The following is a 24,752-nucleotide window of genomic DNA, read 5'->3' as shown; positions in this document are numbered from 1 at the left end:
TCCGTTGTTTCTCCTGGGGGGAGGCTTAATTTAAAAAGGCTTTGTAAAGTGCTCTGGGCATTTTAAAATCCTTTAGAAGTGGTGAACATTAGTATTATCGTCCTGAGTGAGGGGCAGGGGTCCTATCCCCAGCCACCCATTGAGTCAGCTCTGCCTTCTTCAATAGGCAGACACTGAGGGCGCACGTAGATCTTTGACAATCAAATCGTGGGCTTGCATTTATTAAGCACCTACTGCATGCTAAGACACAGGCGCTCCAAAGACAATGAGTGAAACCATCTCTGCTGGAAAGTCTCGTCTGTTCTATCAGCCAGAGAAGGCTCAGAGAAGGGAGTCTGCGGGTCAGCAACCATTTATTAACCGTTTGCGATGTGCCGGACACTGTGCTAAGAGCCGGGCATGCAAAGAAAGGCAAAAACACCGCCCTAAGAAGTTCTCCTCCTAGAGGGAGGCACCGTCAATCACTGGGCTCACCCCAGAGGGAGACGGAGTGGATGGGAAGGAGGGATGCTCTCAGGGAGCAGACTCCTGCAGAAGGTGGGACGGAGCCCAGGCTCTAGGGAAGCCAGGGGCAAAAGCCGGGCTGGCAGGAGCTCCTCCCAGGTAGGACTGTCCCTTAGCACCCAGCGGTGTCAGCTCCTATAGTGGAAGGACCTTGGGATTGAAATGATTGTGAAATGGTGGAACAACGGACCTGTAGCTGACGATATTGGGCCAATCACTTCACCCCTGAGCCTCAGTTTTGTCATCCATAAAACGAAGCTAATGATACCTGCAGCACTTCGTTCACAGAACTGCAAACTATCCGTCCACCTGCCGTGTGCCAAGCACTGGGGGGGGGGGGGGGGAGGGGGAGGGGGGGGAATATTACAAAAACTAAATAGTCACTAAACGTTTGCTTAGAGCCCGCTACGCGCCAAGCACTGGACTAAGTGCTGGGACTACAAATACGGAAAAATAAGTAGTCCCTGCCCTCAAGGAGCTTACAATCTAATTGGAAAGATAGCCCACAAAAGGGAGCTGCAAAGGGAGTGGGAGAAAGGGGGAGGCCGGGGACCCCTGGCCCAGGCGCAGAGAAGAAGCCAGAGAAGTTCCGAAGTGAGAAACTAGAACCGGCGCCTGCCCCCAAGGGGCTTACGTTCTCTCAACATTTAGATACGAAGTAAATACAAGTTAATTTGGGGGTGGAGAGAGGGCACGGGCAGCTGGGGTGGGAGGTGGGAAGAATCAGAAAAGGCTTCTTGTAGCAGGTGGTCCTCAGCTGAGTGTCGAGGGGAGGCTGGATCTCATTCCTGTCATGGGACGGCGTGGGGGGGGCGGGCAGCCTGGACGAAGGTCCAGAGATAGGGGATGGAGGGTCATGGAGACAGACACGCGCTGTTGTCTGTGAGGAGCAGCGGGAAGAGCAGATGGGCTTGGTCATAAAGTGCCTTAAGGAGGGTGTGAGGCTCACAGAGGTGATGGAGAGGCTGTCCCAACATTTTTCATGAAAGCTGATTCAGTTTAAAGCAACACTGAGACTCTTGGGAGTCTGTAAATGCAGCACCTTCTAACTTTGAGCCTAGCGGCTGTGCTGAGTTCTGTTATGATCATTGTTGTTGTAGCCCTTGACTCATTGAGGCTTTAGCATCCTCGGGTCCACAAGGAGAGATTAGGAGCCTGGGATCTCTTCCAGGTGTCATATCCTGTGGCTCTAGGCCATGCCCGACAGGACAGGGGTACATGTGATTCAGGAGGAATGCGGGGTCAGAGGGGAGGGGATGGAGAGCGGGACCCTCTTCTAGAATGTCAGGGCTAGAAGTGACTATGGTCTAACCCACTTGCTGATGAATTGGAGCCTAGACAGGGGCAGTGATTTATCCAAGTTCACACAGCTAGTGGCCAGGCTGCCAGGATCTCATCAGGCTGGCTTGTGTGTATTTGCACCCTTGACCACAGAGCACCAGGTTCTGACCACCAGAGCTATGGGGCCCAAAGTGGCTCTGCCAAAGACCCTGAGAGGTTGGCAGCACAGAGGGGGCATGGCAGAGGTAGACACAGGGCAGACTAGAGGGATAGGGGTGATGCATTGTTAGGGTGCTGGATGCTCAGTCAGAGAACATGGATTTGAATCCTACTTCCATGACCCTGGGAAAAGCCCTTCCCATCTCTGGGATTCAGATTCCCCATCTGGCTTTCTCAGAGGCTTTCTCAGAAAGGTCCTTTATAGCCAGGGGTACACTGAGAAGTGTTTAACAACTGGCTCCCTTCCCAAAAATATATCCATGACACACTCAAGTTTAATCATCATTATTAATATTTCTCCATCGATTTCTTAAATCTAGGTAATCAATAAAACAGATAAAACTCTGATTTGTAGCTCTCATTGAGTTTCTAGGTATAAATAAATACTCACACTGAGCATTTAACAATCAGCTCTCAAAAGCACCAGCACAACCCATTTCTAATTTTAAATCTTATAACTTTGGAGGGGGCCCTAGCCTTCTCTTTGGTGCTCAAACTATAGCTCTTTCCTGAGAGTTAGAGAATTAGGGGACTTGCTGAGCTACTTTTTGTTTAAGATGTATTTTATTTTTAAATTAAACTAAATTTGGGGGGTTACATTTTAAGTTCTTTTTTTTTAATTTTTTTTTTAGTGAGGCAATTGGGGTTAAGTGACTTGCCCAGGGTCACACAGCTAATAAGTGTTAAGTGTCTGAGGTCGGATTTGAACTCAGGTACTCCTGACTCCAGGGCCGGTGCTCTATCTACTGTGCCACCTAGCTGCCCCACATTTTAAGTTCTGAACTGTCTCCCTCCCTCCCTCGAGAACACCACCATTTGACAGATACACATATGTATGTGTGTGTGTGTGTGTTTGTAAAACCCATACTAGACATATTCCTATATATAAGTTCATTCTCTGGAGGTGTACAGCATCTTCCTTCATAGGTCTTTTGTAGTTTATTTGAATATTTATAATACTCAGAATAACTCGGTTGCTTAGAATTCTTCTTCAAATGATATTGTTGTTACTGTGTACAAAGTTCTCTTGGTTCTGATCACTCCACTTTTCTTTATTTCGTACAAATCTTTCCATGTTTTTCTAAAACCAACCGGCTCATCATTTCTTATAGCACAGTAGTATTTCCATCACAATTATATACCACAACTTCTTTAGCCCTTCCCCAAATGATGAGCATCCCCTCAATTTCCAGTTCTTTGCCAACACAAAGAGAGTTGCTATAAATAATTTAGAACACACAGGTTCTTTTCCTTTTTCCCTGATCACCTTGGGAAACAGATCTAATAGTGGTGTTGTTGGGTCAAAGGTTAAACACAGTTTTAGAACTGTTTGGACATAATTTCAGATTGCTCTCCAAAATGGTTGTATCGGGCAGCTAGGTGGCGAAGTGAATAACGCACTGGCCCTGGATTCAGGAGTACCTGACTTCAAATCCGGCCTCAGCCACTTAACACTTACTAGCTGTGTGACCCTGGGCAAGTCACTTAACACCTATTGCCCTGCCCAAAAAAAAAAAAAAATGGTTGGATCAGTTCACAGTTCCACCAACAGTATTTTAGTGTCCAAATTTTTCCACATCCCCTCCAACGTTTGTCTTTTTCCCTTTTATTATTTTAGCCAATCTGATAGGTGTAAAATGATATCTCAAGGTTGTTTGAATTTGTATTTCTCTAATCAATAATGATTTAGAGCATTTTTTCATTATGACTATAAATTGTTTTGATTTCTTCATCCAAAAACTGTCTGTTCATATGCTGTGACCATTTATCAATTGAGGAATGACTCACATTCTTATAAATTTGACAAAGTTCTTTATATATTTGGGATATGGGACCTTTATCCAAGAAACTATATACCCCCCATTTTCTGTCCTTCTAATCAGCCCTGAGCTCTTAAAGGCAGACCTGGGGTTAGGAGTCACTGCCAAGAAGTACCCCCAAGATGGGGCTGGCCATACAGCTGTGAGTGGTCTCAGTCAGGAGTCAGGGTTGGGGAGGCTCAGATTTCTGCTCTTGCCAATGGTGAGATTCTTCCAGACTTGGTGCAAACTTCTTAGAACCAGGCTGTGCATAGGTAATCATCAGAGCTGCCTTTGCCACAGGCTGGGCCAGGAGATCTCTTGAATCACAGGACACCTATCACTGGATCTTGAGATGGACGGATGTCAGAGATCACCTAGTCCCACCCTGTCATTTAACAGATGAAAAAGAGGCCTAGATTTAGAGGAAATTATTTGTCCAAGGTCGTTCAGCTGGTGCATTATCGTAGCTCCCATTTCTTCAGTTTTTGAGTTTTACAAAGCCTTTTCCTCACCATATAAATCAATCAATATAGATTAAGTACCTACTATGTGTGGGGCACTATGCTAACACCCCTGTGACGTAAGGTTTCCTTCAGAAGGTAGTGAGCTCCCCATCATCAGAGGTCTTCAAGCAGAAGCTGGATGATATCTGGTCAGGAATGTTGTCAAGACAAAGGTACGGGGCAGCTAGGTGGCGAAGTGGATAGAGCACCAGCCCTGGATTCAGAAGGACCTGAGTTCAAATCCGGCCTTAGACACTTAACACTTACTAGCTGTGTGACCCTGGGCAAGTCACTTAACCCTAATTGACACACACACACACACACACACACACACACAACAACAACAAGACAAAGGTACAAGTTGTGTTACATGGGCTCTGTGGTTCCTTCCAGGTGAATTTTAAAAGCTGACCAAAAACAAAAAACAAAAAAACAAAGATAGGTTGGGCTGGAATTATCAGTAGAGCATGAGGGAGAGTGTGCTGGATTTGCAATGAGAAGATCTGGGTTCAAATTCTGTCTCTGCGTGACCTTGGGCAAGTCAGCCTCTCTGGGTCTCAGTTTATACATGAGTACAATGAGGAGGTTAGACCAAATGATCTCTGGGGTCCCTTCCAGCTCTATGATGTATTCCCAGGGGCCTGCAGATCTGGGCATACAGTAGGCACTTAATAAATGCTTGCTGAATGATGGATTAGTCATTTTCTGACTCTGAGCAACAAAAGGAAGAGTCTGAACTGGTGATGTCTGAGACTCTTCTAATCTTGTTACCGCCATCCTATAAGGGAGTAACTGAGGCTCAAAGAAATGACTTTTCCAAGGTCACACAGGTGGTAAGAAGCAGAGGGAGGCCACCTCTCAGTCAGTCCAGGAAGGTCAAAAGTCGAGTCAAGTGAACAAGCATTTATTAAACACTTACTGTATGCCAAGAGCTTGAAATACAAACACACTCAGGGAGAAGGAAAGTCCCTGTCCTCGAGGGGCTCACGTTCTAATAGGAAGACACATAAAAGACAGCAGAAGGAGGAAGGATGAAGGAACCCCCAAAGGGGGATGGGGAACTTTAGGAGGGCGATAAAAGCAGCAAGGGGTGGGAAGAGGCAGCAGAGAGAGAGAGAGAGAGAGAGAGAGAGAGAGAGAGAGAGCTTTCCAAGCACGGGGACAGGCATCTAAGGTGGGAGGGTAAGTGACTTGTCCAAGGTCACAAAGGCCCTGTCAGAGCAGAGGATCTGAACCCAGGTCCTCTGACTGGAGAGCCAGTGCTCTGTCCACTTGTGTTATGAAGTCTTCCAGGTAATAGTGCTCAGTCCAGGCGCAATCTGGTAAGACAGCTGTCCTCATCACTAAGGAGGCCATGTTCCTCCACAGCAGTGAATCTCTACTGGGGGCAGCAAGCCAGGCCTTCAAAGTCTCTCTCTCTCAGTCTCTGTCTCTCTGTCTCTATCTTTCTGTCTCTCTCTATCTCTGTCTCTCTGTCTCTGTGTGTATGTCTCCCTCTCTCTCCCTCCCTCCCTTCTTCTCTGTCTCTGTTTCTCTTTCTGTCTCTCTCTGTCTCTTTGTCTCTCTCTGTCTCTGTGTGTGTCTCCCTCTCTCCCTCCCTCCCTTCTTCTCCGTCTCTGCCTCTCTCTCTGAAGGCCCTGGAATCAAGCTAGGTGGGAGAACAGAGATGGTCATGATTCTCCTTCATGGGAAGCAAACATTCAGAAGGAAAAGGACCCCCTGGGTGTCAGGTGCCCCTTTGACCGAAGGTGCCAGTCCTGGGGACGGCACAGGCTTGCGCGCCCAACCAGCCAACTTAGTCCTGTGACCTTGGATGGCTGCCTTCACTTGTCCGGGACTCAGCTTCCTTGTCTACAAAGGGGCTCAGAGGACTCCTGAGGTCTCCTCGAGCTCCGGAGTTGGGGGCCTAGAAAGAAGCATCTGCTAAGCACCTTGGCTGGTGGTTGTCCTTCATTCTCTGAGAGGACCCAGATAACGCCGCTCTGTTCGGGTCAAGGTCCGTGTGTCTGGCTGTGAGCTCAGAAGGCTCTGCATGGGTCGGGCACAAATAGTCCCTGGGAACATCTGGGGTGGATTTTCTCAGTCTGCGCCTCTCACATTTCTCCTGAGTCACCCCGGTTCTGCTCATCGAGCGCAGCGCCTTCTCCGAGGCAGGCGCGCCATGCTGCCCGCTCTGTGCCGGGGTCTCCCGTGCCTAGCGATCCATCCCCAAGTTCTTCAGAGAGACCTTGAGAGTGTCCTCGTGTCGCTTTCTCCTACCGCCCTACGAGCACTCACGCTCTGTGAGTTCTCCACAAAAGAGTCTTTTAGGCAAGCGTAGGTTTGGCATTCGAACAACTTGGCACCTACTATGTGCTGGGCATTATTCTGGGTGCTACAAGCCCAAAGACAGAAATGGAACCCTCCCTCAAGGGGCTTCCATTTTCCTCAGAAGTGCCTCACCTGAAGACCTTTGTTGCAGAATCCTAGACTTGCTTCCAATACAAAATTCCATCCCCTGCTGAGCCTCCGTTTCTCCATCTGTAAATTGAAGAGCCTGGACCAAATGATTCCCTCTCCAAAATCACCCACGCTCTGCTTGCATACAGTCAGTGACAGGGAACTCACTACCTTTTGAAACAACCCATTCTACTTTGGGACATCCCAATACATTGAATATCGGGAAACGTTTGGGAAGGTTTGGGGGGGGCAGGTGTGGGGGTTGTTATTTCAACTAAGTTTGCTTCTGCCTCCCTCCTCACCCTCCTTGACTCTGTTCTTTTCTCTGCAGTTTCTTCCTGTCATGGAGGACCAGAGCAGACTCCCTCAGGTGAGTAGTGTGGGATCTGTAGTCTTGAGAAACTTAGAGACTTGAAAGGAAATTTGGGAGTGGTCAGAGAGACATCCTGTACAGTGTCACCCACATGTCTACACGCATGCCCCTGAGGCACTCACACACACACATAGGCACACACTCACTGGCACACACTCACACTCACGGGCATACACCCCATCTACAAACAGCACACACATCCCAACATAAATACTAAAGTCTTGCTCACACAGAGGTCTCATAACCATACTCACACATTCACGCTGCGTGGGGGTGGAACGCTACCCATTTTTTTGTGAGATGCATTGGGAAAACCAGGTATTCCTCTGGAGGGCTGCCTTCTTTGTGCCTCAGTTTCCCTGTAAAATGAGGAGCCTAAACCTGGATCTGGCCCTTCCCAGCTGTGTGAGCTTAGATAAGAGTCTGTGTGTCTCTGGGTCTCGTGGGTTCCTCATTTGTGGGATGGGGTTGAGAACATCTGTCCTTCCCACTGTGCAGGGCTCTTAGCATGTTCTAAGGAGATATATTTGTCTGTTAGGACTCAGAGGCCCAGAGGAAGGAAGCGGTCAGCCCCAGGTCACACAAAGCACAGATTTAGGGGTGAAAGGGGCCTTGTAGGGCATCTGTCTCTGGTGCTTCAGCCACTCAGAGAACAAGGACCAGAGAGGGAGGAACAGGAGCCAGGACCAGCTGCTGGGGGGTCCCCAGGGCCCAGAGATTCTCCAGGTCCACCTTCTAACTTCTTCTGCACCTCCCTAGGGTCCCCCAGGGACATGACTGGCCCCCAATGTCAGGTGTACCTGGAGGTCAAGCTCAGTGGCACCAAGAGCACTTTGTGTCTGGACACCCAGAATCAGCAGGCTCTGCCCGAGCTGTACAGCAAGCTGGGCCTCAGTGCTGGGAAGGCTGGCCATATCCCTGACCAGATGCTCGCCGAAAAGATGGCCTGCTCCTTCCAGAATCGTTTCTCCCCCCGTGTGGGCACAAATGTCTCCAATCCAGAGCTGCATGTGATCTGTCAAGGTGAGTCCCCGGCCCTGGCCCGGTGCTTCCCCTTCCCTGGGGAGAGAATCATGGCCTCCCCAGTGTAAGAGTGACCGCCTCTGCCAACGCATAGCCAAGAGGAATCCCCCTAGAATAGACGCCGCCTTGCGCATTCATAAGCACATGTAGAATAAACACAAAATAAAGATAAGATACTGGGGGGCTAGCACCTGGGGGGAGGAGTCAAGGAAGGCTTCACGTGGCCCTTGAACAGAACTTTGTAGGAAACTGGGGACTCTAAGACTTGGAGGTGCAGGGGGAGTTCATGTAGGCACTGGGAGCATTGCATGCAAAGGCTGAGAGGTGGGAGATGTGTGGAGGACCAGCAGAAGGCCAGTTTGGCTGGACTTGGACCGCACAAGGCGTAGGGGAATGGATAATGAATTATAGAGCATGTGCAGGGAGTCACCCCAGCCTGGTGGGACCTGTCAGAAGACAAGGGTTTTGGAGGGTGGGCACACTGCCCCTCAGGGGAAATCGGTCCCAGTGGCTATGGGAGGGAAGCCTGCTCCCAGAAGGGGCCTCTGCAGGGGTGAAGGGGTGAAGGGCTGTGGGCCCGGTGTGTGCAGTGGGGGAACCCCAGCCCCTCCTTGGCTCTACCTGTCCCCAGATGACTTCTACAGCCTGGGCTGCCCATCCTCTCTGAGTCTCTGCCCAGCTGGCCTAGGGTCAAGCTCCAGCTTCATCCCACGACTCAACTAAGGTTTCCTCTCCTTTCAGAACCACCTCCCAAGGCCCCTCCAACCACCCAACGACCCCCTGTGACCACAGCCGAACCCACGGGTAAGAGCACAGGAGCCCCCCACCCCCATCCCCGGCCGGCCAGGTTCCCCGGGCACAATGAGGATTCCAACACAGGGACCCAGGGGTTAGGCCGGCCTCTCCTAGGAGTTCACAGACCACGGGGCAGCAGGGTCCCTACTAGTCCAGGCGGCTTCACGGGTGTCTCATTGAAAGCAGAAGTGGGCACTGGACCTGAGTGTGAGCAGGTCTGGGGTGGAATCATGCCAATGTCCCTGAATTCAGCTATGTGTCTCTGGGCAAGTCCCCCTGGCCCCCACACCCCACTGGGCCTCTGTTTCCTCGGATGTTCGTAGGACACGTGGGACACAATAATTACAGGGCTGTCCTGAGGCTCAAACAGGATGGATACACAGGCCCTTTGACCGAAAAGGTCGAGCCCAAATACCGGGTGGGGACCCAGGGCGCTTGCATCCTTTGATGGACAGCTAAATAGGCGGGAAGAACTCGGCATGAGTCCCATGTCTGCCACCCAACGGGTGCCACCTCTGACCAGTCCTTCCCTTCTCTGGGCCTCCAGTTCCTCATTTGTAAAGTGAGCAGTTTGGACTGGAAGACCCTAAGATCTCATGACTCATCCCTCTGGGCACCACCCACTTCCACCTTGGCGGGTGTGAGCAAGAAGGGGGAGGGGCTTATTTGGATTATCCCTCAACCTGGGTGGAGGTACCTCTAGAAAGGGGCACGCTCTGGGCCCCTTTGAGCTTCTGCTCTTCCAGAGGATCAGGGCGTGGGCCTCTGTCACCCCCATGAGGCACCACAGAGCCATAACTAGGGATTTATGAACCTGGGGTGAGAATCACGAGTCCTATTCAGTTATGGAGGAGAAGGTAAAGGAAGCCAAGACCCCCGGATGTTGCCTCTCCTCTCCCCGTGCTGCTCTGCCCCACACTGACCCGCAGCCAGAAGGTGCCTTAGAGAGCACAGGCAGAGCAGAGATCAGTGGGGACCAGGTGGAGGGAGAAAAGGGGACAACTTAAGGCAACACAGAAGGACAGGCATCAGTGAGGGGTGGGCCGAGAGGTTGCATAGTCCATCATCAGGTCCTCATAGGCCAAGCCTCGGTTAAATCGTTGAGAATCCCAGTCTGGAACCTGCCGACAACTTCCATCTCCCAGCCCCGGTTGTCTATCTCAACCTGAGGAAGGGCGCTCCTGCCTCTTCCCGGGTCCTTCATCTCTCCCCTTCTCTGTGTTTGCTTTCCTCCCAGGCCCTTTAAGGTTTCGCCTGGTGGAGGGGAAGGAGCAACTCCGCTGTGCGGGTGTGGTTGAGTTTTACAAAGGAAGCGCTGGGGGGAGCATCTGTTACAACCCCAGCAACTGGACCAAGTCCCTGGGAGATAAGATCTGCGAGACCCTGAACTGCGGCGCCTTCCTGGACCATCTGGACACAGCAGCAGAGAAGACAAACCCAGGGAACCTGAAGGAACTAAAGCCCTTGGAGATCCTCTGGGAGGTCAGGAATCCCAAGAATGGCTTCCTGGGCGAGGTCTTCCAGAAGCAGAGGGGCTGTGCACAAAACCGAACCCTTTCCATCATCTGCTCTGGTGAGTGAGCCCTGCCCAGGTCAGTTTCCTCTTCAGTGAAATGAATGCAGTAGTTCTTTCCTTCATCCAATAGTTATAAAGCATTTACTGTATGCAGAGCCCAGCACAGAAGGAGGTATAGGACCTCACAGTCTATCGAGGAGCTGAGGAACCAAAATAGAGAATGATGCTCAAAGGGTGCAAACCAAATGTGATATGAACTCTAAGGGGGAGGCCTTTGAGATCAGGGAAGAGTGATGGGGGAATGACTAAACTGGGTTAAAAGCTAAATAAGCAGCAGGCAGAGTGGGACGGAGGATATTCCAAGTGAACAGCATTAATAAAAGGCCATAGAGGAAAAAGGTCTAACTTGGGGGAGGGGAGAGAGCCAAGAGGAAGAGAACTTGGCCAGAACCCATGACCCATGTGAGATCCATCTAGATGAGACAGTGCTGAGAAGCAAACCAGGAAGAGCCAAAACAGAGAAAGAAAATTAGAGACCAATTTCCCTGATGAATATTGATACAAACATTTTAAATAAAGTATTAGCAAAGAGATCGGGCTGGACCACACATGGTGGTGCTGAACTCGGGTTTGATGGTCCATGACTCCAGCCTGCACAGGGGTGAGGAAGGAGCATGAGATGGGAAATCTGAGGACCTGAGTTCAAATATTGTCTCTGATGCTTAGGCTTAGAGGGACATAGAGTCAGAGGGGGAAGGGACCGTAGCGGTCATTGAGTCCAATCCCCATATTTTCTATTTTTACACTTTCCTTTTTTATTGATGTATTTTGTTTTTACATTGTAAACATTTACAGATTCTTCTCACTTCCTGAGAGGTCTCTTATAAAAAAGTAAAACTAATAATACAGTGACCTCATCTGAAAGTGAATGTAAAAGTTCACATTGGTAGCACCTCTATCTCTCTATTTTAATTGTTTTTTAATTAACATATATCTATTTTCTCTCCCACCCCCTATTCCATTTTTTAAAAAAAGAAAAGAAAAAAAGCAAATTTCTTATAACAAACATGAATGGATAAATCCATATTATATAATAGATATCATATTTCTTGCCTTCTCAATAGGTGGGGGGATATAAAGGTATAGAGATATCAATAGATAGAGAGAATTTAGAACTGAAAATAAAAATTTAAATGAAAAAACCCAGATATTCATAGTCAAGCAAGCCAAATTCCCCAGTGTCTATACATAAATATATGTGTGTGTGTACATACACAAATATATATGCAAAAGTGGATATATGGGTATACACACAAATAGATGATAGATAGATAGATAGATAGATAGATAGATAGATAGATAGATAGATAGATAGATAGATAGATAGATAGATAGATAGATGATAAAGTATATAGTGTTTGTCTCATTCTTACCCCTAAATCCATCACCTCTCTGTAATGATGGTATGTTTCTGGAATCATGAATGGTATTGTATTATATCTTTTTCTCCTGGTTCTGCTCATTTGAGTCTTCATCAGTTTATAAACGTCCTCAAAATTATTCGTCTTTATAATATTGATGTTACAGTATAAATTGTCCATCTGGTTCTTCTCACTTCACTCTGCATCAGTTCATAGAAGTATTTTCGCATTTCTTGAAATCATCTATTTTCTCCTTTCTCATAGAACAATAGAACTTCTTCACCTTCATATACCACAATTTATCCAGCCATTACTCAGTTAATGGGCATCCTTTTAGTTTCCAGTATTTTTACCACCACACACACTCACACACATACACACCCCTGCTATAATTACATACATTTCTACATAAAGGACTTTCCCTCGTTCTTTGGTCTCTCTTGGGTACAGGACTAACTGTAGTATAGCTCAGTCAAAGGGCATGCACTGTTTAATCACTTTTTGTTTATAACTCCACATTGTTTTCCAGAATGGCTGTACACATTCATAGTTCTACCAACAGCACATCACTGTGTCTGTTTTGCCATAGCCCCTCCTTCATTTCTTATTCTCCTGTTTTTGTCATCTATACCACTCAGATGGGCATGAGTTGAGATTTCAGAATTGCTTCAATTTGCATTTCTCTACTTAGTAGTGGAGAATTTTTCATATGTCTATTCATAACCTGGGTCTCTCTCTTGCTTGTTCATATAAACTGCCCGTTCAGATCCATTTATCAATTGGAAAATGGCTCTTTTTCTTTTTTTAATCATGAAAGTATTTTGTTATTTTCCAGTTACATATAAAGATCTTTTTCAACATTCGTTTTTATAAGATTTTGAGTTCCAAATTTTTCTCCCTTCCTCCCTTCCCTCCCCCCTCCCCAAGACAGAAAGCAATCCAATATAGGTTATATATGTGCAATCAATCATATTAAAGATATTTCTGTATTAGTCATGTTGTGAAAGAAGAATCAGAACAAAAGGGAAACAACTCAAAAAAACAAACAAACAAACAAAAAGTAGATACAGTATGGTTCAATTTGCATACAGATTCCACAGTTCTTTTTTCTGGATGTGGAGAGCATTTTCCATCATGAGTCCTTTGGAATTGTCTTGGATCATTGTACTGCTGAGAAGAGCTAAGTCCATCACAGTTGATCATCACTAAACGTTGCTGTTACTGTGTATAATGTTCTCCTGGTTCTACTCACTTCACTCAGCATCAGTCCACTTAAGTCTTTCCAGGTTTTTCTGAAGTCAAATGGCTCGTTTTCTTATAAATTCCTATCAGTTCCTTAAATATTTTGGAAATTATACCATTATCAGAGAAACTTGCTTCAAATATTTTCCCTTTTTTTGAAAAAAAATTTCCTTTTATTGGAAAAAATATTTTTCAATAATTGTTTCTTTTTTAATCTTAGATTTATTTGTGCAAAAACCTTTAATTTTATAAAATCAAATTTCTCTATTTTATCTTCTATGACCTTCTCTGTTCCTTGTTTGGCCCTGAACTTTTCTCTGGTCCATAGATCTGAGAGGTAGCTTTTCCATGTTTCTCTAATCTGTTTACATGTGACCCTTTACATCTAGGTCAAGTCCCCATTTAAAGCAGAAAAGGTAGAACTGTAGGTCTTCTTGATACCAATGTAACACATAGACTGCCAGTGCGAGCAAGGAAACTGAGACCTAGAAAGACAGTGGTCACAGAGACAACAAATGTGTGTCCTCAGTCCCACCGACTCCCGTCCGTGGTCTTTTCTCCATAGCACACTGCCTCCATTGGTGAAAGACGGACAAATGGGGATGCTGAAGTGGAGGAGGACCTAGGTGGAGGTGCTAATTGAGAACCCTGGGGCACCGGCTCCGGAGTGAGGAGGACCTGAGTTCAAATCCAGCCTCAGATACTTACTAGTTGTGTGACCCTGGGCAAGTCACTTAGCCATGATTGAGAGAGAGAGAGAGAGAGAGAGAGAGAGAGAGAGAGAGAGAGAGAGAGAGAGAGAGAGAGAGAGAGAGAGAGAGCCAGAGCCTAGGTTACTAGATATAGAGGTAGACAAGACCTCAGAGGCCGTATACCTGTGCAGGGAAGCCATTCCGACAAATAGAGCCCATTGTTGGAAGAGAGGAAGACTTCCTTTTTGGGTTGCTTCCATCTCTTTGATGTGGAATGAGCAAACTAAGCCGAAGAGCCAGTGCGTAGCAGGATGGGCTTGGGGAAATGGAGACAGGGCTGGACAGCCCAGGCCCAGGGCTGCAGACCCCTCCCCTCCTGAAGACATCAGCCAGGCATGATTCTTCCTTCACGTTCTCTCCTTCCCAATTCTCCTCATTTCAGATTTCCAGCCAAAGGTGAAAAGCCGACTGAGGGGTGGAAGCAGCCCCTGCAAGGGCAGGGTGGAAGTGTACTTTGAGGGTCAGTGGAAAGGCCTGTGTGGAACCAAGAGGAACTGGGAAGAGGTGTGCCACGCGCAGCACTGTGGGAGCCTGGTCTCCCAGGTGGACATGTCGGCAACAGACAGAATGCTCTTCTGCAAACGCGAGAACCTCTCCCATTGCTACACGTTCAGTCAAGGACACCCATCCTGCAAAGGCGTGATGATTGAGTGTAAGCTGGGAGATCCGCCGCTGGCCAAGGGTTGTGCCTCAGTCTGGGGAAGAGGGAAGGGGGATTGAGAGCTGGGATTGCTTCATCCCTTTGGTTTTTGTCTGTCTCTAGAGCTTAGCATAGAGCCTGGCACAGAGGGTGCCTCAATCCAGCTCAAGAGGGTGGTACAGAATAGAAACCAAAGTAGCAAGAGTCCTCGAATAGATAACAGATAAGGATCGGATGGATAGAAAAATAAACGTCAGAGATGACGTCTGACATCGCAGGCACAAAGAGACTAGTGATTTGGCACCCAGGAGAAATTTCTCCTGGGACACAGTCAGGGTGAAAGGTGAGATCTCAGGCAGGGACCTCAAACCTCAGAATGCAAGATCTCATGAGAGGAGAAGCCAGGACACCGTTCCATGGTAACAGACATGACCCCCCAGGTACCGGTTCCCATGGACAGGGACTGCTGAGATAGCCAGCACCAGGAAAGGGGAGCTGGATGGAGAACGCTTGGGGCACAGCTTACAAAGAGAAAGAAATGTTTTATCTAGTACCTTTCTGTTTTAACAAATCGCTCATGCCAAATCCTAGACTCAGTGGTTTTCTGTCTACTGGAGGGGTATATGTGGAACAGCCTTTAAATTTCAGCTCCCTGAGACAAAGACCCATTTGCCCTGCCCTAGTTACAACTCTACTCACTGAGATCCAGATTCAACACTAACACTGTTGCCTTCTCTTAGGCCAGGACCCAAATGCATCTGGGCCTGGGGCAGGCACTGTGATGAGCATCATTCTGACCTTGATCCTCCTGGCAATCCTGCTTGTGGTATGTGGGCCTGTGGTCTACAAGAAACTAGAGAAGAAATGTAAGTAGCAGATTCCCTAATCCCAGGCAGCTTCCTGTTTTCCTGAGAGAGAAAAAGAAAAAGATGAAGGAGAGAAAGGCTGAAGCTGAGACAGACAGAGACAAAGACTGAAACAGAGACAGAGAAACAAAGACAGAGACAGAGACAGTGAGACAGAGAGACAGAGATCGACCCCATTTCTGGCTTTCACTTTTCTCCTCTGTCCAGTGAATGAGACTGGACTAAATGACCTTTAGGGTCCCTTCCAGTGAGTCGCTTCTCTTTGGGCCTCAGTTTCCTTCTCTGTAAGATGATAATTTGATCTCTCGAGTGCCCAACAGGTGCTGACATTCTGTGCAGAAGCCTGCCATGCTATAGCGGTCTGGCATCGAGCCCTTGGGAAGAACTCCAGGCCTGGTCAGTTGGCCAATTAGTGGAAAAGCGTGTATGTAGTACGGGCTATATGCCAAGAACTATGCCAAGCACTAAGGATGCAAAGAAAGTGAATGAGCCAAAATAAAAATAAAAATAAATAAAACAAGGGGGCGGCTAGGTGGCGCAGTAGATAAAGCACCGGCCCTGGATTCAGGAGGACCTGAGTTCAAATCCAGCCTCAGACACTTGACACTTACTGGCTGTGTGACCCTGGGCAAGTCACTTAACCCTCATTGCCCCACAAAAATAAAAATAAATAAAAAGAAAAAAAGAAAGTGAACAAGCCAGGCCCTACCCTTAGGGGGTCCCATCCCAATGTCACCTGCCAGTGACCCAGGGCACACAGTCTCTGCAGAGCAGAGTGCATGGGAGGCCATCCCAGAGAGAAGGGGGGGAGCGTGAAGGCCACCTTCGGGGGGGGGGTGCTCAGGAAGGCCACCTGCAGGGGAGGGGGGCAGGAAGGCCACCTGCAAGGTGGGGGGGTCTGAGGCTTGGAGGAGGTCAGGGAAGCTGGGAGGGGCAGGCAGGGAAGGCACTCTAGGTGTGGGGCACAGCTAGGGAAAAGGCATGGAGGAGGGAGACTTGGGCAAGGAGCCACGGGCCCACTGTAGAGATTCTAAAGACTGTGAAGGGCTTCAGATGCCAAGCAGGGAGGTTTTCTATCTGGTCCTGGAGGAATGAGGGGGCCGCTGTCCTTCCCTGAGTTCAGGAGGGAACAAGGGCAAACTCACACTTGGGGAAGATGACTCTGGAGTGGAGAAAGTTCTGACAGTTACTGGGCTCCATCTGGGGCGGGCACATGTGACATCCCTACACTAAGGAGGAAGGAGGTGGTGCAGACTGGGAGAGCCCGAGGCCCCGAGGCTAACCCAGGCAGGAGTCCCACCCACTGCTGACTCCCAGAGATGCTGCTTATAAATGGGAGCCTTAAGGTGGAAGGGACCTTGGCAATCAGACAGTCCAGGCCCTCGTTTTACAAGCGAGGACACTGAGGTACTTGTCCAAGGTCAGGATTTGAACTCAGGTCCTCTGACTCCGAGCCAGCCACCAGGTACTATCAGTGATCCCTCTCTGCTGTGGAACCAACAGGTACAGGAAGAATCCTACAGCAAGGTCGGGAGCAGGATCCTGGGCCCCAGCCTGGCCCCCTCTCTGCTCCACAGAGTAGCCTCCTTTGGGAGGCCTGGATGCTCCCCAGCCTCCAGCCCCTAACCCCTTGTTTCTCTCTGTTGCTCAGTCCGTCAGAAGAAGCAGCGCCAGTGGATTGGTCCAACGGGAGTGAACCAGAATGGTAAGAGGCCCCTTCGAGCCAGCTCCCCCTGCTCTGCCCCTCCAAAGAAAGGACCATGAGGCCCTGAATGAGCTTCCCATTAAGGAGGAGGAGGAGGAGGAGGAGGAGGAGGAGGAGGAGGAGGGAGGAGGGAGGATGACTGCTCTCAGCATCTGCTCCATCCCTTCAATGGCCACCACTGCTGTGGTCTGCAGAGGCTGTAGAGGTTTTCTCACCTGGAGGAGAAAGGGGTCTCAGAGGCTTCCTGGCCAGGCGGGTGGTTAAGCAGCCTGTAGCTCTCACCACTGCCCCTTGTCTCCTCTCTGCTGTGGCCTTGGCTCCGGGCCTCTAGCACACCACAGCATCAGGCTGCTGAGGCTGAGGTCAGCTCTGGCCCCAGAAATGGTCCCAGCTGACCGGCTGCTGAAAGTTGTCAAGTCCATAGTCCAGGCTCACTAAGAGCCAGCCTCCTGACCCATCCCCGGGGATTCTAGCTTTCCCTAAGGCTTTGGCCCCACAGCTGAATGATTACCCATCCAAAGTCTCTATAGGAATTAGGGCTTCCCTAAATGTAACACAGACTGAAAGGGAGAGGGGATGAGGGGGGCCCCAGGGGAGATCACAAAAGGGGACCCACAAGGGAATAGCAAGAAGGGCCCTCCACCAGAGGTAAGTAGAGGCCTGACTCTTCCTGTCTATGATCATCCAGTGTCTTTCCATCGCAACCACACCGTGACTGTCCGGTCCCAAGCGGAGAACCCCAGGGCCTCAAATGTGGAGAATGAATACAGCCAGCCTCCCAGGCATTCCCGCCTCTCGGCTTATCCAGGTAAAGGGAAGCAGGATTCCTAGGAATAGGGGTAGCCAGGGATGGGATCATAGCTGAGAAATCCCCAGCTGGATCGACCTTCCCAAGGGAAGACACGGGGGCTCATATCGTGTCTGCCCCTCAACAACCCCAGTGAGGCTAGTGATGCAGGGGTCAGTGCCCTCAGCTTGCAGATGAGGGAACTGGGGTTCAGAGAGGGAGGGGAAGGAGCCTGTCCAGGGTCACAAGGAGGAGGTGTGGGATTCGTGACGGGGTCTCTTTGGCTATCAACAGTGTAGGGATCCATTTTATTTTGCTTTGTGTATCTGATGTAAAGGTTCCTTTCACTTTGGGGGAGGGAGGACAAGAGGGCTAGTGATGGGATTACCCAAAATTTTTTTAAAGGAATATTTTTTCCATATAAATATTTTATTATTTTCCATTTACATGTAGAGATAGTTTTCAACATTTGTTTTTATAAGATTTCTAGTTTCAAATTTTTCTCCCTCCCTCCCCTCCCTCCCCCCTCCCCAAGACAGCAAGTAATCTGATATAGGTTTATATATATATATATATATATATATATATATATAATCACATTAAACATATTTCTGCATTAGTCATGTTATGAGAGAAGAATTAGAACAAAAAGGAAAAACCTCAAAAAAGAAAAACAACAAAAAACAATAGAAATAGTATGGTTTGATCTGCATCCAGATTCCACAGTTGTTGGTTTTTTTCTGGATTTGGAGAGCATTTAAAGGGAAATATTTTTTTAAAGTGAGACATTGAAGCATTTTCTGATGCAAAGAAGAAAACAGCGCAAAGGTCAGTAGAAATCAGACAACCAGAAGAGTTTTGAAAAGAATATGTTGAATTCATTATGTCCTTTAAAAGAAGGATTTGGGGGCGGCTAGGTGGCGCAATGGATAAAGCACCGGCCCTGGATTCAGGAGTTCCTGAGTTCAAATCCAGCCTCAGACACTTGACACTTACTAGGTGTGTGACCTTGGGCAAGTCACTTAACCCCCATTGCCCCGCGGAAAAAAAGAAAAGAAAAGAAGGATTTCTAGGGAAATTTCAAGGGATTCCTAATAGATTCCCAGCTTTATTTACCCCCCCCCCCATTTAATATTGCCTCAAAAGAAAAAAATATACTGTTTATAAGAGAGATTTACAGTTTATATGCAATTCTTTTTTCTGTTATACTTTGCATATGGAAATGCTCGTTTACTTGGTGTTTGTTTACAAATATTTTCAAATTAATAAAATCAGGTGGCCTAGAATTCCAGATCTAGAACAGGCCAGGAACTCAGAAAGTATCTATCTAGTCCCAGCCCCTGCTGCTACAAATGAGGAAAGGGAAATGGAAAGAGGTTTGCTCCGAGTCATAGCGCTAGTCAGTTTTAGGGCAGGACTGGAACTCAGGTCTCCCTGATTCTAAGTCCAGGACTCTACCTACACTTCACCCCCTACCCCGACTCTAACAAAGAAAGGGGGTGGGGGCACGGGGAGCACCCCCTCCGCCGACCTCCCCCCATGCCCACGGACATCCCAACAGTACTAGAGGGTGTTTTTGCTGGACCAATGGCAGAACCTCGCGTGGTCTGATCAGCCACGGCAGCCACACTGTACCTTGTCCCCAACAAGGTGATGTCGTTCTGGTCCTCTTCCAGAATACAGAAGCGCATTTGTGGGAGGCAGGCACGGAAGTAGGCACAGCCCCAGACAACGAGGTGCCCCCGGGGAGACAGAGGCCTGGGCAGCCCCCAGAGAGACAACCTCACTTACTGTGGTAATGCATCCTGAGGCCATTACCATCACCCGGACATCAGGGCCAGCTGCTCCCCGAGACCCCAGGCCAGCCCTGAGTGCCCACTGCTGCTTTGGCCTCTGTCTCCTGGGCCTCTTTGCAGATACTTAGGAAGGCACCACCCGTCTTCCAGACTAGTTGGGGACCGTATAGTGGCTGCAGAAGTGACAGGCAGACTGGGGAGGGACAGGGAGCAGAGCAAAGCCCAGCAGCTTTAGAACTTGATGCTTTGTTGTATTCAGAATGTCCTGAGCACTTGTCCATCACAGGCCCACACGCCAGACGCGAGATTTAGAGCAGGAAGTGATGTTAGAAGCCATTGAGACCAACCCCCTTCACTGATCAGAGAAGAAAACAGAGGTCAGGTGTGGAAGGTGAGGTTCAGTAACTTACTCAGGCAGGCAGTAAGTGGCAGAGTTGACCAGATCACTGGACTCCAAGTCTAGCTTTCTTTCCTCCTCCTCAAATTATCATGTGGATATTTTGCTGCCCCCTCCCCTTCTATAATATAATCTTGAGGGAAAAGACTATTTTTTTCAATTTTGTCTTTGTACCCCCAGCTCCTAAAATAACGCCTCGAATATAATGGTGCTTAATGAAAGTTTATTAGGTTGGATGGGAGTTTAAGCTGAGTATAAACAGATATATCTCAAAGATGGGGAAAGCAAAAATTAAAAAAAAAAAAACAAAGATGGGGAAAGCACTCTGTTAAGCTCCTTTTATAAAGCAAATATAGGTCCAATACCTAAACCAGGGAAGGATAAAACAGAGAAGGAAATCTATAGAGGAAGATCATCAACAAAAATGTTGAAGAAAATCCTGGCAAATAAGAGCATGCATCTGAGCCAGGACTGGACAATGAGGATTCACCACCTGCCCACAACACCTCTTGCTTCCCCATTCTAGCCCTCTGCCTATCCTGTCAGAGACCTAGTTGATGCTCAGGGCTTTTCTCATTCCCAGATTCTTTTTTTGCCCCACCGCTGCCCATTTCTAGATGTTTGGGCATCTGGAAAACAATATTCAGATCTTATCTTGCTCCTCTCTTTACCTCACACTCCCAAAATCGTAATGGACTTGGGAGGCAATTTGGAAATAAAAATTGTGGGGTAAGTAAAAGAAAAAAAAAACAACTATATTGCATTCTACCCTGTCCTCATTGAAGAAGACAAAAGGCTCCTCTTTCTAAGAAAAGGATGAGGAAATAAATAAATAAATAAATAAATAAGTGAGTGAGTAAATAAATAAATAAATAAATAAATAAATAAATAAATAAATAAATAAATAAATAAATAAATAAATAAATGAATGAATGAATGAATAAATAAATAAATAAATAAATAAATAAGATGAGGAAACTGAGACCCCGAGATGGGACATGTCTTGCCCATATTCCTACAGGTCAGAAGTGGCAAAGCCAGGATTTGAATGCAGGTCTCCTGAATCCAAGGCCCCCTTTCACTAAAACACACTGTCTTGCATTAAAGGATTTTTATCCACACCTAAGATGAGCCACTAGGTGGCGCCATAGTGCACAGAATGCCAGGCCTGAAGTCAGGATGATTCACTTTCTCCAGTCTAAATCTGGCCTCAAGACACTCACTAGCTGTGTGACCCTGGGCAAGTCACTTAACTCTTCTTGCTTCAGTTTCTTCCTCTGTAAAATTAGCTGGAGAGGGGCAGCTAGGTGGTGCAGTGGATTAAGCACCGGCCCTGGATTCAGGAGGACCTGAGTTCAAATCCGGCTTCAGACACTTGACACTTACTAGCTGTGTGACCCTGGGCAAGTCACTTAACCCCCATTGCCCCCCCAAAAAAATTAGCTAGAGGAAGAAATGGCCAACCAGTCCAGTGTTTCTGCCAAGGAAACTCCAAATGGGGTCCCAGAGGGTTGGACAGGGCTGACAACAACTGAACAGCCACCCATTAGGAGCCAGTCAGGACAGAGGCATCCACCTCTTCCAACTGGTCTGAGCTCTGGGTTTAGGAAGAGTGTGGCCTGGGGCTCCCCGACAAGCTCTGCCCTCTCTAGGTCACTGAGAAGCAGCCTCTGCTTTCTCTCTCCAGCTCTGGAAGGAGCCCTGAATCGGTCTTCCAACCCGCCAGATAACTCCTCTGACAGCGACTATGACCTGCACGGGGCCCAGAGGCTGTGACAGGTGAGTCCAGGGGCCGCCCAATTCCCCAGAGAACTGAGGATGCCAGCCTTGCTCTCCTGCCAGCCCGGAGAGCCTGGCACCGTGGCAGACACAGGGGACAAGCATTCTGCCCGCAGAGCCTTGTTATACACCAGGAACACAAAGAAGGGTGAAGGATACCCTGTGTTCCCAAGGAGCTCCACGTGTAACGAGGGAGCCCACCTGGCATCCACTGTGTACAGACCAGAACTCCCGGGCATAAAGTGGGGATGATCCAGAGGCAAGGCACCAGCAGGAAGGGGGCTTGGGCAAGGCTGCTCCTGAACATGGAGTTTTAGCTGGGACTAAGGGCACGGGGAGCCACAGCTCCTGGAGGGAGGGAGCCGGCTCTCTCCTGGGGACCAGCCCCCACAGAGGAAGTGGTTTCACTGATGACGAATCATGCAAATGTGGCCGCAGCCTCGAACAGTGGAAAGAAGGGACCAGGGCAGGGACTTGGTCTGGATCCCAATCCTGCCTCAGGCACTTACCACCGAGGAGACCGCACCAAGTCACTTCACCTCCCCGGCCTCTGTAAAATGACAGAGTTGGACTGGACAGCGTCCGAGGTCCCTTCCCATTTTCCTGGGTCTCTGGCCTACAGCTTATGAGTCAGAGGGGGCAGACATCAGAGATGATAACACTGGGGACCGACCCGTCTATACCAATCTGGGGTCTGCAAAGCACTTGGTGTTTATTGTCTCATTTGATCCCAGCTCCCGTCTGTGAGGTGGGTCCCCCAGCATCATCACCCCGACTTTATGGATGAGGGCACCGACTTGGCCTGCAGAGAGGCCCATACTTAGAGATCTCCCCGTGACAGGGAGGTGGCCCTCTCTAAGCCAGCCACATAGCAAAGTGGAAAGGCTTGAGTGAAGTCTGGCTACTGCAACAGAAGGGCCACCAGACAGCCACCTGGTGGGGTGTTTAAGGTTTTCAAAGCCCCTTATGAATCTCTCATTTGATCCTCACTACACCCCGTCATCTCCATTTTATAGATGAGGAAACTGAGACGGAGAAGTCTAGTGACTTGCCCAGGGTTCAACTGAGCTAGCATTCAAACCCGGGTCTCCTTCCTCCAAGTCCAGTGCTCTTTCTACCCCATCTTGACTCTCAAAGGGGAAGTGATTCAGTTGCTCAAGGTCACACAAATACAAGCGTCAAAGACAGTATTTGAACCCAGATTTTGTAACTGGGGGGTCAAACATTCCCATTTCTTCTTCTTCTTCTTCTTCTTCTTCTTCTTTTTAGTGAGGCAATTGGGGTTAAGTGACTTGCCCAGGGTCACACAGCTAGTAAGTGTCAAGTGTCTGAGGTTGGATTTGAACTCAGGTCCTCCTGAATCCAGGGCTGGTGCTTTATCCACTGCGCCACCTAGCTGCCCCTACGTCTGCTTTTTTTTTTTTTTTTCCCTGACAATGCCACTCGTGGACACTGTGTCTTGATTCTCCTCCTCTCCTCCCTGCCTCCTTGGCACCTTCCACCATCTCCCTGTCCTCCAGAGCAGGGGCTGGAGAAGGGGTCACAAGCCTGAGCACTAACGGGCTCTCAGGGCCCGGCTCTCCCATTTTACACAGGAGGACAGAGTCCCAGAAGCAGAGGCAGCAGATCTGGTTCCGAAGACGGCATTTTTTCTATCCCAAAGGGGCGCTGACCAGCCCCAGCAGCTCACACCGAGGTCTCGGGGCATCTCGGCAGTTTAAAACTGCCCAGAGGCTTTGGTTTACAAAGAGCTGTCCGCCCTTTAGATGGAGACAGTGCAGCAGCTAGGTGGTGCGGGTGGATAGAGCACGGGCCCTGGATTCAGGAGGACCTGAGTTCAAATACGACCTCAGACACTTGACACTTACTAGCTGTGTGACCCTGGGCAAGTCACTTAACCCTCATTGCCCCCCCCCCCCAAAAGAATGCTTCTTGATTGACTGGTTTAAATAATTGCAGAGAGAGGATGCAGGCGTGGGGAGAGAGACCGGGTTCAGCATGGAGAGAAGATGACTGGGTGGGGTTGAGGCAGCTTGGGGAATAGATTTGATGTCTGAATGTTTAAAAGGCTATTATCATGGGGGAGAGAAATCAAAATTTTTCTCCATCTCAGACCAATGAGTAGAAACCACAGAGGTGCTGATTGGGCTATCTCAGTAGGTAGTGAGTTCCCTGTCAGTGGAGGTCAGCAAGCAGAGACTATGGCTGGGCTTGGTATCGTGGGAATCTGTGCTTCAGCTAAGGCTGGGTCCCTTCCAGCCCTGAGGTTACGGGGACCCATGGAGGGCTGAAGGAGCCGGGGGCATTGCCTCCGGGTGGAGTCTCCTTCTGTTCTCCTTGGATTGACTGTCATTTACTCGATCCTGCTCCCAGCTCACACCCGGCCTCTCTGGCCCAAGCCGATGATGTGATGCTTCCTGTTAATGCCTTGTTTTCTTATCGTCCAGGCTGACCTGTGAATAAGCCGTGTCTCTAGGCACAAGACGTCTTCCTGAGAACCTTCTGAAGTCCTAACTCATGATTTCCCGATTCTACTTCCAGCTGTGAAGGGGCAGAAGTAAAGTCACCACTACCATGTCTCATTGCCCTCCTTCCCCTGCAGGAGTGGCTCCATCCCTGCCTCCCCCCAACCCAGGGAACGCCTCCCCAACCCCCCCTCCCCCAGTCCTTCCCTTCCCATCCTTCCCATCTCTGTGAAATGCAAGGCCCTGCCTGCAGAACACAGGCTTCCCCTGGGAAAGGGCCAGGGGCTCCCAGAGCCACATCCCCTGGCCACAGGGCCCACAGCTGCCTCCTGACCCCCCCCGGGGCCCACGGCCACAGTGTCGCTGGAAAGGGCCGGCCTTCCCTGCTCCAGGCCTCCAACTCCAGACCCTTCCTCTAATGAGGAGCAGGAAAGAATTCACACTGGT

General features: G+C 48.9%; 1 protein-coding gene across 1 annotated transcript in view; it reads left to right on the top strand.

Annotated features, from left to right (window-relative positions):
* Nucleotides 1-24,511, top strand: part of CD5 (CD5 molecule) — a 32,705-nt gene extending 8,194 nt beyond the window's left edge. Inside the window, exons 2-11 of the mRNA XM_043970941.1 lie at nucleotides 7,080-7,118; nucleotides 7,881-8,144; nucleotides 8,886-8,948; nucleotides 10,177-10,512; nucleotides 14,253-14,522; nucleotides 15,251-15,376; nucleotides 17,028-17,081; nucleotides 17,770-17,889; nucleotides 21,749-21,840; nucleotides 24,288-24,511. Coding sequence (XP_043826876.1) covers nucleotides 7,080-7,118; nucleotides 7,881-8,144; nucleotides 8,886-8,948; nucleotides 10,177-10,512; nucleotides 14,253-14,522; nucleotides 15,251-15,376; nucleotides 17,028-17,081; nucleotides 17,770-17,889; nucleotides 21,749-21,837 — 1,361 coding nt within the window. The 3' untranslated portion in view covers nucleotides 21,838-21,840; nucleotides 24,288-24,511. The remainder of the gene's footprint in view (nucleotides 1-7,079; nucleotides 7,119-7,880; nucleotides 8,145-8,885; nucleotides 8,949-10,176; nucleotides 10,513-14,252; nucleotides 14,523-15,250; nucleotides 15,377-17,027; nucleotides 17,082-17,769; nucleotides 17,890-21,748; nucleotides 21,841-24,287) is intronic.
* Nucleotides 24,512-24,752: the final 241 nt, after the last annotated feature.

The sequence above is a fragment of the Dromiciops gliroides genome, chromosome 6 (assembly GCF_019393635.1).
Source record: "Dromiciops gliroides isolate mDroGli1 chromosome 6, mDroGli1.pri, whole genome shotgun sequence".
Taxonomy (NCBI): Eukaryota; Metazoa; Chordata; class Mammalia; order Microbiotheria; family Microbiotheriidae; genus Dromiciops; species Dromiciops gliroides.
This window is presented reverse-complemented; position numbering and strand designations above follow the sequence as displayed.